The sequence below is a fragment of the Lutra lutra genome, chromosome 16 (assembly GCF_902655055.1).
Source record: "Lutra lutra chromosome 16, mLutLut1.2, whole genome shotgun sequence".
Classification (NCBI taxonomy): Eukaryota; Metazoa; Chordata; class Mammalia; order Carnivora; family Mustelidae; genus Lutra; species Lutra lutra.
In genome coordinates, this window is record NC_062293.1 from 33,645,595 (window position 1) to 33,664,443 (window position 18,849).

General features: G+C 38.9%; 1 protein-coding gene across 2 annotated transcripts in view; it reads left to right on the forward strand.

The window, feature by feature from the left end:
* GDPD1 (glycerophosphodiester phosphodiesterase domain containing 1) overlaps positions 1-18,849 on the forward strand; it is a 56,122-nt gene that overhangs the window by 15,423 nt on the left and 21,850 nt on the right. For both annotated transcript variants that reach the window (XM_047708116.1, XM_047708115.1), the window contains exons 3-4: positions 15,369-15,504; positions 18,381-18,426. In XM_047708116.1, the coding sequence (XP_047564072.1) occupies positions 15,369-15,504; positions 18,381-18,426 (182 nt within the window). The remainder of the gene's footprint in view (positions 1-15,368; positions 15,505-18,380; positions 18,427-18,849) is intronic.

The window sequence follows — 18,849 nt, forward strand, 5'->3', positions numbered from 1 at the left end:
TTATTTTGTAAGTTTCACCTATATTTTTTGCTAAATTTTTACAAACCACCCTTATTTATGAAATTAAAATACTTGATTATATAATAAACTGTTTCTTAGAATAGTACATTTGTATAATAAATTATTTTTAAGGATGAGGTATAAATATTTTTATCTTTGAAGATTTTAATCAACTGAAAACTTTTTTGATATTTAAAGAATGTCTTGGGGCGCCTGGGTGGCTCAGTGGGTTAAAGCCTCTGCCTTCGGCTCAAGTCATGATCCCAGGGTCCTGGGATCGAGCCCCGCATCAGGCTCTCTGCTCAGCGGGGAGCCTGCTTCCTTCTCTCTCTCTCTGCCTGCCTCTCTGCCTACTTGTGTCTGTCAAATAAATAAATAAAATCTTTTTTTTTTAAAGATTTTATTTATTTATTTGATAGAGATTACAAAGTAGTCAGAGAGGCAGGCAGAGAGAGAGGAGGAAGCAGGCTCCCCACTGAGCAGAGAGCCCGATGTGGGGCTCGATCCCAGGACCCTGGGATCATGACCTGAGCCGAAGGCAGAGGCTCTAACCCACTGAGCCACCCAGGTGCCCCAAATAAATAAAATCTTTAAAAAAAAAAAAGAATGTCTTACTTGGATGGTTTTTGCTTGCTAGATACAACATTACATTTCCCATCTTCAGATTTTATTTATTTATTTGACAGAGAGAAAGGGAACAGAAGCAGAAGGAGTGGGAAAGGGAGATGCAGGCTTCCCACTGAGCGGGGAGCCAGATGCCGGGCTCGATCCCTGGATCCTGGGATCATGACCCGAGCCAAATGCAGATGCTTAACGACTGAGCCACCCAGGAACCGCACCCCGCCCCCGCTTTTTTTAAGATTTATTTGAGAGACAACTCGCAAGTGTGTGTGAATAGGGGGAGGGGTGGAGGGAGAGACTCTCAAGCAGATTCCCCACTGAGCATGAAGACCCAGTTGGAGCTCCATCTCATGACCCTGAGACCCCAAGCCAAAATCAAGAGTCTGACGGTTCACCAGCTGAGCCACCCAGGTGCCCCTTGATTTTAACCTCTTAAAAATTTGTTGTTGGGGGGCGCCTGGGTGGCTCAGTGGGTTAAGCCGCTGCCTTCGGCTCAGGTCATGATCCCAGGTCCTGGGTTCGAGCCCCGCATCGGGCTTTCTGCTCGGCAGGAAGCCTGCTTCCTCCTCTCTCTCTCTGCCTGCCTCTCTGCCTACTTGTGATTTCTCTCTGTCAAATAAATAAATAAAATCTTTAAAAAAAAAAAATTGTTGTTGGTAGGTTTTTGTGTTTTATCTTATGCATCAGTGCTCTTGCTATCAATAAATACTTTTGTTTTCATTTATAAGTATTCTGTTAGTAGAATATTTTAACTGTGTGATGCTTAGGAGGTTTTTGTTTTTTGTTTTTTAATACCTGCTTCATGAGCAACAAGAAAAAAAATCACGTAAACATACTCTTTTCAAGGTACAGTATATTAAAAAGGTGGAATTATAATACATACTTGGCAACAGACAGATACTGTGCTTAAGTATGGTATATCTTTGATAGGATAAGTAGTCGAGGGAGGAAGAGTAAAAATATAATGAGCGCTAAAACTTAGATCTTATTTATTTGCATGTGTAAACACTTCACAAAGCATACATATTACGACATGGAAGTGAAAACAAGAAGATATTAGAGAAAGTATAAAAAATTGGTGGGGGAAGGCTGGTTAAGATTAACCAGAAAATTGAAAAGATACCAAGACCAGAAAAGTTAGCATTTGGTATAGAGGAAGAAGCTATTTTCATTATTTTTTAAGATTTTATTTATTTGAGAGAGAGCGAACTCGAACTGGGGAGAGAAGCAGAGGGAGAGGGAGAAGCAGACTCACTTGCTGAGCAGGGAGCCTGCCTCAGGGCTCCATCCCAGGACCTGGGATCGTGACCTGAGCCAAAGGCAGATGCTTAACCCACTGAGCCACCCAGATGCCCCAAGAAACTATTTTTAAAATGTGAAATGTTTGGGGGCACCTGGCTGTCTCAGTCCAGAGGACATGCAACTCTTGATCTTGGGATTGTGAGTTCAAGCCCCACATTGATTACACATCGAGTAAAGATTACTCAAAAAAAAAAGAAAGGGGAAGAAATGTTAAATGTTTGAGAATAAGATGTGAGGGTATGTAGACAAGATGTATTTAGGAAACTGAAAGGACCTTAAGAATGTATGGAAGATTAATTCATTATAGTGGGTCTAAAGAAGTAATTGGGATTGGGGCACCTAGGTGGCTCAGTCAGTTATGCCTCTGCCTTCAGCTCAGGTCATGATCTTGGTGTCCTGGGATTGAGCCTCACATAGGGCTTCCTGCTCAATGGGGAGTCTGCTTCTACCTGTCCCACTCCCTCTCTCCCTTCCCCTCCCTGCTCATACTCTCTCTCTCAAATTAATAAATAGTATCATTAAAAAAACACACAAAAAAAAATTAGAAAAAAAGGGATAATTAGGACTGAAGAGAAATTATTATATCTCACAATTCCTTCCTTCCTTCCTTCCTTCCTTCCCCCTTCCTTCCTTTCTCTCTCCCTCTCTCTCTCCCTCCCTCCCTCCCCCTTTCCCTTCCTTCCTTCCTCCTCTCCTTTCCTTTCCTTTTCTTATCCTTTTCCTTTTTGTATGTCACAATTTATAAAAAGTTTATATGGTAATATGGTTTATAAAATGCTTTCACAAACAACTTAGGTTATGAATATGGCTCTTCTGTAATTCCTTTGAGAGCAAGAATCTTTCCATATTAATCTCTTAACCCCTAACACCTAATTATGATGCTAATAGACTCTCACTAGTGGCTTACTGAACCAAGATGTGGAATGGGGCACTCAAGATCAAAGAACATTAACAGAAGACAAATGAAGGAGACAGAAACCATCCATAATAAGCCGAAAACCAGAAACTAAGGAATTGTACTACACACACACACACACACACACACACACATACGGAGTCACTAAGCCCTTGAGTATGTAAAATCTAGCTCTTAAGAGCTAATAAAACTAGGTTATTAAACCAGGCCGCCTTTGTAAATACCCATAGGACAATTTGATCCCCATGGTATTAACATGAATGGTAAAAGAAAGAAACAAATTGTTTTAGCAGTAGCTGGAAGTGTAAGTTGGCAGACGGTCAAAGAAATTAATCAGTGACCTAGTTCTCATGATACATTTTTCAGAATATCTAATTAATACAATACTAATTTCTCATCTATGAAATGGGAATAATAACAAACCTCAGGGGTGTGAGGAATAAATGAGATTCAAATAAATTCCTTAATATAGGGTCTGTTACTTATTTCTTTGGTTTTGGGTTTACTATTTTTAATTTTTTCCAAATTTTTATTTAAATTCTAAATAGAGGGCGCCTGGGTGGCTCAGTGGGTTAAGCTGCTGCCTTCGGCTCAGGTCATGATCTCAGGATCCTGGGATCGAGTCCCGCATCGGGCTCTCTGCTCGGCGGGGAACCTGCTTCCCTCTCTCTCTCTCTCTCTCTCTGCCTGCCTCTCTGTCTACTTGTGATCTCTCTCTCTGTCAAATAAATAAATAAAATCTTTAAAAAAAAATAAATTCTAAATAGAGTTTAATATATAGTATATAGGGTCTGTTTTAAATTGTTCATGTATTGTTCCTGTGGAGTTTCAAGTAATTTCACATCTTTTAGAGCTAGAATTTTTATTTCTTTTTCTGGTAATGTTGAAGCCTTGACTTCCCTTTTTCTGTTTGTAATCAGCTTGTCAGAAAATCAGCTATTTGGGGGCATGTGGGTGGTTCAGTTGGTTAAGAGTGGGACTCTTGATTTTTGCTCAGGTCACAATCTCAGGGTCATGAGATGGAGCCCCAAGTGGGGCTCCATGCTCAGCAGGGAGTCTGCTTGAAATGCTCTCCCTCTTTCTCCTTCTGCCCCTCCCCTGCTTACTCACATTCTCTTTCTCTCTCCAAGATAAATAAATATTTTTTAAAAATTCAGGTATAAAATATCTGGTGTGTCAATTGAAGTAGATGCATTTTATCATATTTGGGAAATTTTGAAGGCCAAAGTGATAAAAAAAATTTTTCCTTTTTCTAGCTATGTTCTAGCTATTTGTATATCAAATTTAGGATAATTTTGTTAGGATAATTTACAAAGTGTCCTGGATGTACTCATTTACTATTGCTTTAAATTTTTACTAGCTTATGATAAGAGATAAGCATAGAGTAAATAGAAAATATTTTTTTAAAGATTTTATTTATTTATTTGACAGAGATCATGAGTAGGCAGAGAGGCAGGCAGAGGGAGATGGGGGGAAGCAGGCTCCCCGCTGAGCAGGGAGCCCGATGTGGGGCTCAATCCCAGGACCCTGGGATCATGACCTGAGCTGAAGGCAGAGCCTTTAACCCACTGAGCCACCCAGGCACCCCTGGAAAATATTTTTTATATAACTCCTAAACGTTTCTAAAAACAGCCAACATTTCAGCTGAAGGGAAACTTTAAACTTAGATTTCTCAGGTAAAATGTATAAATATTTTTTATTTTAATTTTTAATTTTTTAAATTAACTTCTAAAATTTTATTTATTGTGCTCGCTTTAGCAGCACATATACTAAAATTAATTAATTAATCAAACAATCAATTATTTTAAGTAGGCTCCACACTAGGTGTGGAGCCCAATGCAGAATTTCTTTATTTTATTTTTTATTAAAAAAAAAACTTTATTTATTTGAGATAGAGTGAAAGAGAGAGAGAGAGAGAAGAGTATAAGCAGAGTGGAGAGGCAGAGAGAGAGGGAGAAGCAGGCTCCCTTCTCATGACCTGAACTGAAGGCAGACACTTACTGACTGAGCCACCCAGGTGCCCTGCAGAATTTTTTAAATACAGGAAAATATAGATAACCTCTGCTCTTACTCCCCTTCACATACACATACAAAAAAACAATAATAACAAAAGAAAGATATGCACATGACCAAAAATCAGTAGTACCAAATTTTTTTTTTTTTTAGCTATATGAAGGATTTCAGGATTTTATTTCAAAACTGTTTGCTGGCTACATAGATGGCTTACAGTTTCTACATTTCTTATTCTTTTTAAAAAAATTGAACACTATAACAATATTTAAGGAAATTTAAAAATACAGAAAAGTAAATCTACCAAAAACTGTTTTGGTTTGCTTCTTTTTGCATTTTATTTTTACACATTTGTGGTTCTAGCACACACTGACCAATAAATATTCTCTTTTAAAGGTGGATATCCGGGGCACCTGGGTGGCTCAGTGGGTTAAAGCCTCTGCCTTCGGCTCGGGTCATGATCTCGGAGTCCTGGGATCGAGCCCTGCATCGGGCTCTCTGCTCAGCAGGGAGCCTGCTTCCTCCTCTCTCTCTGCCTGCCTCTCTGCCTACTTGTAATTTCTGTCTGTCAAATAAATAAATAAGATCTTTAAAAAAAAAAAATAAAGGTGGATATTCTTTAGAAGAGGACACATAAAGTTAGTTATTTACATCTTAGTAAGAATTACATTAAGGAACCAAGTTAGTTTGTTTTAAAAACATTAAGAAACTTTTACTCAGGGGCGCCTGGGTGGCTCAGTGGGTTAAGCCGCTGCCTTCAGCTCAGGTCATGATCTCAGGGTCCTGGGATCGAGTCCCGCGTCGGGCTCTCTGCTCAGCAGGGAGCCTGCTTCCCTCTCTCTCTCTCTCTCTGCCTGCCTCTCTGTCTACTTGTGATCTCTCTCTGTCAAATAAATAAATAAAATCTTTAAAAAAAAAAAAGAAACTTTTACTCAGTTGCTAAAACTTTATTCCTTAATTGATATATTTATATACAAATTTATATTTGCATTTTTATATTATTTTTATATTCTGTGTTTCAAGCTTAAGTATAAAACAGAAGATACATTCACCTCACTTAGGAGATCACAGGCAAAATAAGAATCATGAGTGCTTATGTTTTTAAAAGGATGTTCAGTTTTTTGTAGATTAAATTCCTGCTGTAATTCATTCTGTTGGTGATGAGTAAATTGGTGTCCAAAATGTTGTCTTTTAGATACAATATATTAATAATGGAAGTATCCTTATTTTGCCACTTTAGAAGTTTATATTCTAAAAACAAATAATTCTGGATGTCTGGGTGCCTCAATGAGTTAAGTCTCTGCCTTAGGCTCAGGTCATGATCTCAGGGTCCTGGGATGGAGTCCCTGCATTGGCCTCCTTGCTGAGCAGGGAGCCTGCTGCTCCTCCTGCTCTCCCTCTGACAAATAAATAAATAAAATCTTAAAAAATAAAAATAAAATCGGGGCGCCTGGGTGACTCAGTCAGTTAGGTGCCTGCCTTCGGCTCAGGTCATGATCCTGGGGTCCTGGAATGGGCCCCATGTTGGACTCCCTGCTCCCTGGACAGTCTGTTTCTCCCTTTCCCTCTGCCCTTCTCCCCTGCTCATGCTGTGCTCTCTCTCTCTCATGCTGTCTCCCTCTCTCAAAGAAAGAAATAAAATCTTAAAAAAAAAAAAATAACAAAAATTCAAGCAATCTATATGATGTAGAAAATTGGCCTGCTCAAATCTCTAGTTCCGGTCCCAGAAATACAACTTATTAGAGATAAGCCTTGTAACAATTTGGCCTGTATCTTTTCTAGTCTTTTTAATATATAAACTACATTTCAATTAAAAAATTATTTTTCCAAATCAAACAAAATTATACATAAACTTTATTTTACATCACAAGGATCCTATCTTACCTGCTTTTTTCATTCAGATATACTTCAAAAATGCCATTCCATGTGTATATTTGTTCTTTTAAGAATAGAAAAAAAAAAAAATGGGACGCCTGGGTGGCTCAGTTGGTTGGGCGGCTGCCTTCGGCTCAGGTCATGATCCCAGCGTCCTGGGATCGAGTCCCGCATCCGGCTCCTTGCTTGGCAGGGAGCCTGCTTCTCCCTCTGCCTCTGCCTGCCACTCTGTCTGCCTGTGCTCGCTCTTGCTTCTCTCTCTATGTCAAATAAATAAATAAAATCTTAAAAAAAAAAAAAAAAAAAGAATAGTACTTATGGGGCGCCTGGGTGGCTCAGTGGGTTAAGCCGCTGCCTTCGGCTCAGGTCATGATCTCGGGGTCCTGGGATCGAGTCCCCCATCGGGCTCTCTGCTCAGCAGGGGGCCTGCTTCCCTCTCTCTCTCTCTCTCTCTGCCTGCCTCTCCGTCTACTTGTGGTCTCTCTCTGTCAAATAAATAAATAAAATCTTAAAAAAAAAAAAAAAAAAGAATAGTACTTATGGGGGCGCCTGGGTGGCTCAGTGGGTTAAGGCCTCTGCCTTCGGCTCAGGTCATGATCCCAGGTCCTGGGATCCGGCCCCGCATCGGGCTCTCTGCTCAGCGGAGAGTCTGCTTCCTCCTATCTCTCTCTGCCTACTTGTGATCTCTGTCAAATAAATAAATAAAATCTTAAAAAAAAAAAAAAGAATAGTACTTATGATGGATATGGATTACCACTGATGATCATTTAGATGCTAGCGGGATAATAATTAAAATTTAAAATGTTAATAGATATCTAATAGATAAGTAAAACATGGCTTTAGTCCACTCATTTAGAAATGTGTTGGATACCTGTGATATGCCCAACAACACAAACATTAGAAAGTATGGAGCAGATACAAGCCTTTCCTCTCTAGGAATTCAATCTTACTGTAGAGACCTGACCTCATATAAAGCCACCAGTAAACAATTCAAGTGCATGGGAATGTATTGCACAAACATAATTTATCTGCTTTTGTATCTTCTCACCCTGTTCCGCTCACCACAGCTCTTACTCTTTCCATTCTTGAATTTTGAAAAGAAAAATTGTTTCTTTCTAAAACTTTCTCTCTGCTCCACCCATGTTTACTTTTCTTCATCTTGAAATGTCACCCGTGGTGATTAGTGCATAAAGTGTTTAGTGGGCATTTTACATAGAGTTTTTTAAACAAATATTTATGGAGTACCAGCTGTGCAAGGTCCTGTGCTTGGGAACTACAAATGTAGGAGTAAACCAGTCATAGCCCACAAACCCTTTACTTAAAGAATTCCTGTCTCGGGGCGCCTGGCTGGCTCAGTGGGTTAGGCCGCTGCCTTCGGCTCAGGTCATGATCTCAGGGTCCTGGGATCGAGCCCCGCATTGGGCTCTCTGCTCAGCGAGGAGCCTGCTTCCTCCTCTCTCTCTGCCTGCTTCTCTGCCTGCTTGTGATCTCTGTCTGTCAAATAAATAAATAAAATCTTAAAAAAAAAAAAAAAGAATTCCTGTCTCACTGGGCAAGGGGAGATAAATGGATATGTTCAAAACTGTGGTAAACACTATGACAGAGTAAATACAGGGTGCTACAGGAAGTCCTGGCAATTTAGCAGTATGTAAACTAGTGACCCAATCTAATCTGGGGGGATTGGGAAAGATATCCCGAAGTAGTTTCTAAGCTTAGACCTGAAGGATGAGTTAAGAGTTAGCAGGTAAGGGGTGCTTGGGTGGCTCCGTGGGTTAAAGCCTCCGCCTTTGGCTCAGGTCATGGTCTCAGGGTCCTGGGATGGAGCCCCACATTGGGCTCTCTGCTCAGCGGGGAGCCTGCTTCCCCCTCTCTCTCTGCCTACTTGTGATCTCTGTCAAATAAATAAATAAATAATCTTAAAAAAAAATAAAGTTAAAAAAAAAGAGTTAGCAGATAAGTGGTGCCTGGGTGGCTCAGTGGGTTAAGCCTCTGTCTTCGGCTCAGGTCGTGATCTCAGGGTCCTGGGATCAAGCCCTGCATTGGGCTCTCTGCTTAGCAGGCAGCCTGCTTCCTCCTCTCTCTCTGCCTGCCTCTCTGCCTACTTGTGATCTCTGTCTGCCAATAAATAAATAAAATCTTTAAAAAAAAAAAAGAGCAGATAAGGGAAGAAAAACTTTAAAAAACCTGTTACTGTTATATACATTCCATACTATACATTCCATAAAATGCACAATCTTATATAGACCAGTAAATTTATTTTTTTTTTAAGATTTTATTTATTTATTTGACAGAGAGAGATCACAAGTAGGCAGAGAGGCAGGCAGAGAGAGAGGAGGAAGCAGGCTCCATGCTGAGCAGAGAGCCCGATGCGGGGCTCGATCCCAGGACCCTGAGATCATGACCTGAGCCGAAGGCAGCGGCTTAACCCACTGAGCCACCCAGGCGTCCCTAGACCAGTAAATTTAAACATAATGTATATACCTTTATAACCCTCACTTAGATAAAGATGTAGAACATTTCTACCACTCTTGAAGGTATCCTTGTGACCTTTCCCAGTCCACATTACTTGCCCCTAGAAGGCCATTATTCTAATTTCTATTACGATGAATTGATTTTGCTTGTTCTCGATAACATAAGTGTGATCATACCATATTTACACTTTTGTCTCCGGCTTTTCTTTCTTCATTTTGTATCTGTAAGATTTATCCATGATGTGTGAAATAATGTTAGGTTTTTTAAAGATTTTATTTATTTATTTATTTGAGAGAGAGAAGGTGAGTGAGTGGGAAAGAGAGCATCAGCAGGGGGAGCAGGAGGCAAAGGGAGAGGGAGAAGCAGACTCTCCCCTGGGCAGGGAGCCTGATGCGGGACTTGATCCCAGGATCCTGGGATCATGACCTGAGCTGAAGGCAGACGCTTAACCGAGGGAGCCACCCAGGTGTCCCTGTTATCTGTTTTTTAATAGCCAAATGCATTCATTCCTCTCAGATATATACTTAGCAGAAGTGGAATTGCAGGATCATAGGGTAGGTCTACATTTATACCTTCCAAAATGATTGTACCAGTTGACCCTCACACCAGCAATATAGAGTTCCAGTCCCTCCACTGTCTTTCTACTTTGTTGTCAGTCCTTTTAATTTTAGCCACTGTAGTGGCTATGTAGTGCTATCTCATTGTGGTTTTAATTTACATTTCCCTGTTGAATTTTGATGTTGAACATCTATTCATACACTTACTGGCCATTTGGAAATCCTCATCCGTGAAGTGCCTGTTCAGATGTGCATCTGTTATTTTACTGTATAGTGTTTTTCTTGCAAAAGACATTTCAGGCAGAAGAGTATTGAAAGTGTGGGGGTGTTTGGGGTGTAAGGTGCAAGGTGGGAAGGAGGTATAGAGAGCTGATATTATGATCACAGTTTTGCAAGTAAGGAAACTGAAGCATGAAGAAGCTAAATCATAGGGGTGCCTGGGTGGCTCAGTGGGTTAAGCCGCTGCCTTCGGCTCAGGTCATGATCTCGGGGTCCTGGGATCGAGTCCCACATCGGGCTCTCTGCTCAGCAAGAAGCCTGCTTCCCTCTCTCTCTCTCTCTCTGCCTGCCTCTCCGTCTACTTGTGATCTCTCTCTGTCGAATAAATAAATAAAATCTTTAAAAAAAAAAAAAAAAAAGAAGCTAAATCACTTGCCCAAGTAAGTGGTAGAGCCAGTGTCTGTGCTCTTTATCCCCCAACTTTCTTGAGGTATAACTGACAAATTATAATAGATTTCATATAAAATGTGATGATTTGATATGTGTATACATTGTGAAAGGATTCTCACCATCAAGTTAATTAACATACCCATCACCTCACATATTTACCCTTTTTCGTGCAGTGTTTGTACTCCTTAACCACTGTGATATTCCCTTTGTAAAAGTCATAGGATCTTGAATGAGAAAGGAAGCTTAGAGATTGTCTGATCTAATCCTTTCAATTTTTTCTTTTTTTTTTAAATTAAAAAAATTTTATTTTATCACGATAAAATATACATAACATAAAACTTACCATTTTAACTGTTTTTAAGTGTATAGTTCAGTGTCCTTAAATACAATCACGTTGTTATGGAACCATCACCACTATTCATCTCCAGAACTTTTTTTCCATACCCAAACTCTGGACCCATTCAGTAATAATTCCCTAACTCCCTCCCCACCAGGCTCTGGTGACCACCATTCTACTTTTATTTCTATTAATCTATTTTAGGTACATTTATATAAGTGTGGAAACATTAAATATTTATATTTTTGTTTTTGGCTTTTTTCACCTAGCATAATGTTTTAAAGATTTGCTCACTCACGTTGTGGCATATACCAAAATTACCTTCCTTTTTCTTTTTTTTAAAGATTTTTTTATTTTTAAGTAATCTCTCCACCCAACATGGGCCTCAAACTTACAACTCCGAGATCAAGAGTCACATACTCTACCAACTGAGGCAGCTAGCCAAGTTCCCCAGAATTCCCTTCCTTTTTAAGGCTGAATAATATTTCTTTTTAGGTATATACCACATTTTGTTTACCTATTCCTTAGTTGATAGACAGTTAAGTTGCTTCTACTTTTGGCTGTTATGAACAATTCTTCTATGAATATGGTCGTATAAATATTTCTTTAACTCCCTTCTTTCAAATCTTTTCTGTGTATACCTAGAAGTGGAATTGCTGGATCATATGGTAAATCAATGTTTAATTTTCTTGACGAACTGCCATTTTATATTCCCACCAACAATATACAAGGGTTCCAATATCTCCACACCCTGGCCAATACTATTTTTTTTCTCTTTTCTTCCTTCCCTCTCTTTTTAATAATAGCGACCCAAAAAAAACCAAAATTGTGTTTTTAAAAAAAAAGTTTATTTGTTTACTTATTTATTTATTTTAAGTAATCTCTACACCCAATGTGGGGCTCAAACTTAACAACCCTGAGATCAAGAGTTGCACACTCTTCCCGCTGAGCCAGCCAGTTGCCCTTCTTATTGTGGTTTTGACAGGATTTCACTAATGATTAGTGATCTTTCCATGTCTTCTTTGGAGAAACGTCTATTCAAGTCCTTTCCCCATTTTTGAATCAGGTTACATTGTTGTTGAGGTTTAGAAGTTCTTTATATACTGTGGATATTAATCCTTTATCACATAGATGATTTGCATGTATTTTCTCCCATTCTGTAGGCTACTTTTTTTTCCACTTTTTAAAAAACTTTAAATTCAATTAATTAACATATGATGTACTATTAGCTTCAGAGATAGAGTTCAGTGATTCATCAGTCTTGTATAACACCCAGGGTCCATTACATCACAAGCCTTCCTTTTTTTTTTTCTTTTTAAGATTTATTTATTTATTTATTTGACGGACAGAGGTCACAAGTAGGCAGAGAGGCAGGCAGAGAGAGAGGGGGAAGCAGGTTCCCTGCTGAGCAGAGAGCCTGATGCGGGGCTCCATCCCAGGACCCTGGGATCATGACCTGAGCCAAAGGCAGAGGCTTTAACCCACTGAGCCACCCAGGCACCCCATCACATTCCTTCCTTAATGTCCATCTCCCATTTGCCCCATCCCCTCACCCACACCCCTCCAGGAACCCTCAGTTTGTTTCCTATGATTAAGAGTCTCTTATGGTTTGTGTGGGCTACCTTTCTACTTTGTTGATAGTGCTCCTTGGTGCACAAAGTTCTTAATTTTGATGAAGTACAATTTGTCTTTTTTTTTCTTTTGTTGCCAGTGCTTTTGGTGTCAGAGCCAAGAAATCATGCCAAATCCAGTGTAGGGAAGCTTTTCCCGTATGTTGTCTTCTAAGAGGTTTTTCATTGTAGGTGTTATGATTAGGTCTTTGATCAATTTTGAGCTTATTTTTTTTATATGGTGTTAGGTAAGGATCCAACTTATTCTTCTACATGTGGATATCCAGTTTTCTCAGCACCATTTGTTGAAGAGACTGCCCTTTCCCCATTGAATGGTTGAAAATCATTTGAAAATATATAAGAGGGCTTATTTCTGGATTCTATTTCATTGATTTATATGTCTGTCTTTATGCCAGCACCATATTGCTTTGATTACTGTAGCTTTGTAGTAGGTACTGAAATCAGGAAGTGTGAGTCTTCCAACTCTGTTCTTCTTTTTTTAAAAGATTTTATTTATTTATTTGATAGAGCACAAGCAGGGGGAGCAAGCAGGCAGAGGGAGAAGCAGGCTCCCTGCTGAGCAAGGAGCCCAATGCAAGACTTGATCCCAGGACTGAGCCAAAGGCTTCTGCTCAACCAACTGAGCCACCCAGGCACCCCTCTTCTTTTTCAAGATTGTTTTTACTCTTTGGGTTTCCCTGAGATTTCATATGCATTTTACAGTTTTTTCTTTTAGTAACATGGGGCTCAAATTCACAACCCCACTTTCAAAACTCACATGCTCTTCTGACTGAGCCAGCTAAATGCCCCTCAGGCATTTTAGAATGGAATTTTCTATTTTTGCAAAAAAAACGTTTTTGCAAAATCATTGGGATTTTGATAAGAGTTGCTTTGGATGTGTAGATACATGTATCTTAATATTAAGTGTTCTAATCCATGAACATGGGATGTCTTTCCATTTATATATATCTCCTTTAATTTCTTTCAGCAATGTTTTACAGCTTTCATTGTATAAGTCTCTTATTTCCTTGGTTAATTCCTAAGTTTTTTGTTTGTTTGTTTGTTTTTGTTTTTTAGGGGCAGAGAGGGAGGGGGAAAGAGAGAATCTTAAGCAGGTTCCATGCCCCACACAGAGTCCGATGTGGGGCTCAATCTCATAACCCTAAGATCATGTCCTGAGCTGAAATCAAGAGTCGGACACTTAACTGACTGAGCCATGCAAGCACCCTAGTCTTTTTATTTTTTTTGATGCTATTACAAATGGATTGTTTTATGATTTCCTTTTCACATCATTCGCTGATAATTTATACAAATGTAACTGATTTTTGTGTGTTGCTTTTTTTTTGAAAGACTTTATTTATTTGACAGAGAGAGAGATCACAAGTAGGCAGAGAGGCAGGCAGACAGAGAGAGGGGGGGAAGCAGGCTCCCCGCTGAGCAGAGAGCCCGATGCAGGGCTCAATCCCAGGACCCTGAGATCATGACCTGAGCCGAAGGCAGAGGCTTAACCCACTGAGCCACCCAGGCACCCCTGTGTGTTGATTTTTTTTTTTAAAGATTTTATTTATTTATTTGAGAGAGCACAAGTGGGGGTGGGGTGAGTGACAGAGAGAGAGGAGGAAGCAGACTCCCCGCTAAGGAGGGAGCCCAGTGTAGGGCTCAAACCCAGGACCCCAAGATCATGACATGAGCCAAAGGCAGGCGCCTAACCAACTGAGCCACCCAGGCACCCCATGTTTTGATTTTTGTATTCTGCGACTTTAGTGAGTTTATTAATTCTAGCAGTTTTGTGTGTAGAATCTTTAAGATTTCTTTTTGATCAGAGATAATTGTACTTCTTCCTTTCCACTTTGGATGCCCAGCCCCCCCCCCTTTTTTTTACTTAATTGCTCTGGCTGGGAATTATTTTTATTTTTATTTTTTTTAATTTAATTTAATTTTATTTTATTTTTTCTGGCTGGAATTTCTAATCCTATGTTGAATTAAAGTGACAAAGGCTGGCACCAATTTCTTGTTCTTTAATCCTATCATTTTATAAATGTGAAAATGTAGGCCTAGAGAAAGGCATTTACTTGCCCATAGTTATACAGCAAGTTCATAGCAAAGCAGGAACTGGCATCCAGACCTTTTTAACTTCTGATCCAGTATCCTATCCATTATATTAGGTTGGCAGCAATTTTTTTAAATTCAAATACAACTGACAACATTCTATAGAATGACACAAATTAAAGATCAAATGTGGACATATTTCAGAGACTTGACTCAAAAAACCAATGATTTCTCTAAATGCATTAGTGAGGATAAACACCACTCAGCAGTGATTGTGACGAAAGAAAGAACAAAAATGTTCCAAGACAGTCTTCAAAGACATCCCAACTTTGCTGGAGTGCTCTATAAGCCCACTTAGATTCTGTAGTCTTCTATGGGTGAAGGAGACAGTGCAGGGGGTTCTGCAGGGCCTGGCATGGTAGCAGGGACTTGCTCTAAATCCAGAGTGGAGGGCATCTCCCTGGCTTCATCACTTTTCTTGGTAAATCTCTTTTCTCTGATGGTCATAGTGACTCTGCACCTGGTCACCCTGAAGGCCAGGTCTCCATAGGGTGGGTTTTTGTCATTGACTGTGGGGCTTTTCTGAGCCATGGCCTTGATTTCAGAGGACTCAAGGAATTTGGGTTCACGGCACCCATATATCTTTCGATCCCTGCTCAGTTCAGTTTGGCACCCCTTTCATACTTCAGCTCATGGTCTTGGGAAGAAGTGCCCCTGTTACAGACTTTGGGTATGGAGAGCTGGTTATGGAAAGAGGCAACATGATTCTCTTAATATGTGTTTACTCTAGAATGTGACATTAATAAATCATAATAGATGACAATGTAGAGAAATTTTAGGGTTATGTTTTGCTATTTGATTTAACTCCTAATTTTTATACCTAGTGCATATAAAGTAAATGAAGTTTACTTAACTTTCTAATGTCATTATTCTTCTCTGCATTTCTTCAGTGCAGTTACAATTGGAACTGATATGCTGGAATTGGATTGCCATATCACAAAAGATGAGCAAGTTGTAGTGTCCCATGATGAGAATTTAAAGAGGTCAACTGGGCTCAATGTAAACATCTCTGATCTCAAGTACTGTGTAAGTAAAAATGCATGATAAGCTAATATCTAGTAGATATTAGGGCCTGTAGGATTTTTAAAAACAAAGAATGCTTCAGTAAATGATAGTGATTAAATAATGAATGCCAGAGAAAATTATAAAAACTATTCTAACTTCCAGGGAGGATTTATACTCACTACAGAAATCTGTGGATACATCTTCAGAGAGTTATTTTTATAAGTATTTTAACAAGATTACCAAAGTCCTCAAATGTGAAACTACTGGATTTCAACTTGTTTGAAGTATACTACAATTTATTTGGTTCAGATTGAGTGTATGAATTAGTTTTAGTCTTCAAGAATAGGAAATCTGATTTTAGTAGTTTACTTGCCATTATATTAGAGACTGATAAGTGGATGGAAGATAATGCTTTATTTTACCACCTAAAGAAAATTTATGTTAACAGAATACCATCTGTATGTGTACCCTGTATGTTCTTTGACTGGTTGCGGTCCTACTGTATATTATAGAGAATTGTGTTTTTGAACACTTTAACATTATGGCATGATGCACATTTTTCCATGCTTTTTTTTAAATTTATTTTTTTAAGTTACTTTTTTTTTTTTATAAGATTTTTTTTTATTTATTTGACAGAGAGAGAGACAGCAGGAGAGGGAACACAAGCAGGGGGAGGGGGAGAGGGAGAAACAGCCTTCCCGCTCAGCAGTGCTCAATCCCAGGACCCCGGGACCATGACCTGAGGTGAAGGCAGACACTTAACGAATGAGCCACCCAGACACCGTAGGCTTTTCTTTCTTTTTCTTTTATTTTTTAAGATTTATTTATTTTAGAGGGAGAGTGAGAGAGAGTGAAAGCAGGGGGAGGGGTAGAGGGAGAGTGAATCCTCAAGCAGACTCCCTGTGGATCCAACGTGGGGCTTGATCCCAGGACCCTGACATCATGATCTGAGCCAAAACCAAGAATCAGATGCTCAACCACCTGAGCCACCCAGGCTTCCCGCTTTTTCTTTTTCTTTTTCTTTTTAATAGACTAGTTTTTAGAGCAGTTATTGGTTTACAGTGGAATTGAGCAGAACGTACAGAGTTCCCACATAGCTTCTGACCCTGCACAGGTCTTGTCCCCCCACTCTCCCTTCAACATCCTGAACCAGAGTGGTATATTTGGTACAATATATGAACCTACAGTGACACTCATTATCACTTCAAAATCCATAGTTAACATTTGGGTTTATTCTTAACATAGGATGACATGTGGGTTTTATCGTATAATGGTGTATCAACTATTGTAGTGTTGTACATAATAGTTTTACTGCCCTAAAAATCCTGTGTTCTGCCTGTTCATCCTTCCCCCCCCACCTAACCCCTGGAAACCACTGATCTTTTTATTGTCTCCATAGTTTTACCTTTTCCAGAATGTCATGTATTTGGAATTGGTGGCATTTAGCCCTTTCAGATCCCATGCTTATTTTTCATAAACATTTCAAGTGACTGCAGTTATTCCATTGAGTGGATATAGAGGAATTTTTAACCATTCTTTCTCTGTTGTTTGGCATTTAAATAGTGTTACATTTTCACCATTTAGAGATAACACTGCACTGAACACCTTCATGTGTAAAGATAAAGGTTTTTCTATATTTATATGCTTTATATAGAGTTTTTAAAAGATATATATTTATGAAGACATGTATATAAATATATTTATATTTATTGAAAGTGTCTATATAAAAATAAAATTATCTCTTTTTTTAGTATAAGTGGTGCCAAAGCAAGCACAAGTTATCTCTGTTTTTAAAATTATTTCCCTAAATAAACTCCTAGCAGGGAAATTATTGGGTAAAAGATTAGGAATATTTTAGTTTCTTTATATTGAAAATTGTTGGGGTGCCTTGGTGGCTCAGTGGGTAAGCCTCTGCCTTCGGCTCAAGTCATGATCTTGGGTCCTGGGATCGAGCCCCACATCAGGCTCTCCGCTCAGCAGGGAGCCTGCTTCCCTCTCTCTCTCTGCCTGCCTCTCTGCCTACTTCTGATCTCAGTTTGTCAAATAAATAAATAAAATCTTTACAAAAAAAAAAAGAAAATTGTTATTGCCAGCTTGCTTTCTGAAAGTGTTTAAGAGTTCCAAAATCTAGGGCACCTGGCTGGCTCAGTTGGTAGAGCATGCAACTCTTGACCTCAAGGTTGTGAGTTCAAGACCCACATTGGTCTCAGAGATTAAAGATAAAATAAAGTAAAAATTTCTTAAAAAGTGCTAAAATGTGGTGTTAGAGGAATTCCCATTTTGCTGTGCCCTTACCATTATAGGGTATTAGACTATAACAAAAATTTCCTAAATTTAAAGTTTCAATTAGCATTTATTTGATTATTTGTGAGTTTAAAGATTTTTCTGTATGTTAGTCATTTTTAAAAATTGTCTATTCTTGACACTTGTCTACTGAGATATTGAAATTTATTATTATTATTATTATTTTAAAGATTTTATTTGAGAGAGAGAGACACACAGTGAGAGAGGGAACACAAGCAGGGAGAGTGGGAGAGGGAGAAGCAGGCTCCCTGCTGAGCAGGGAGCCCAATGCAGGGCTTGATACTAGGACCCTGGGATCATGACCTGAGCTGAAGGAGATGCTTAATGACTGAGTACCCAGGCACCACTAAATATTTATTATTGAGAAAAGGTCCACATTAAATAGTACAGATTTCTTTTCTTATAAGTTGTGAAAGTAAGTAGTTACCTGGTTAATTTGCTGTTCAGGATGTTCAGCTAAAGTGTGCCCTATGTAAACATAGGTAATTTTTTTTCTTTTATTTTTTGAAGAAGAAAATCTTTGTCTCACTGTAAGACACTAAAATATTTTTAAATTCTTGAGAGCTAACTTTTTTTAATCATATCTTTTAAAGGAACTCCCACCTTACCTTGGCAAACTGGATGTCACATTTCAAAGAGGTAATATTTCCCATTTGCAGCTTACATATTTACATTAAAGTGTATTCATTTACACTGAGAATTAGATATACATGTGTGTTTTCTTCTGATAGTAAGTTCCAGCTAAAAGTACTGCCCTCAATACTTACTCTCTCAGACCTACAAATCTGAAATCTTGACCCTGAGATGAAGGCTGGAGATTTAACTGGCTTGTTCTATCTAAATTTATGTACAGTTAATTTAAGCCTGAATACTAATTACAAGAAACCCAGATATTATTAGGGCTACTTTGCATTTCTGAAGCTTCAAATTCTAGATGATTACTATAATTTGTAGTAATAATCCATCATAAGTTAAAAAAAAATGAAAAGAAACTGAAAAAACCCACTTTCAGATCCTTACTGATTCTATACCATTTGATTTTATGTCATTTCACTGCTCCCT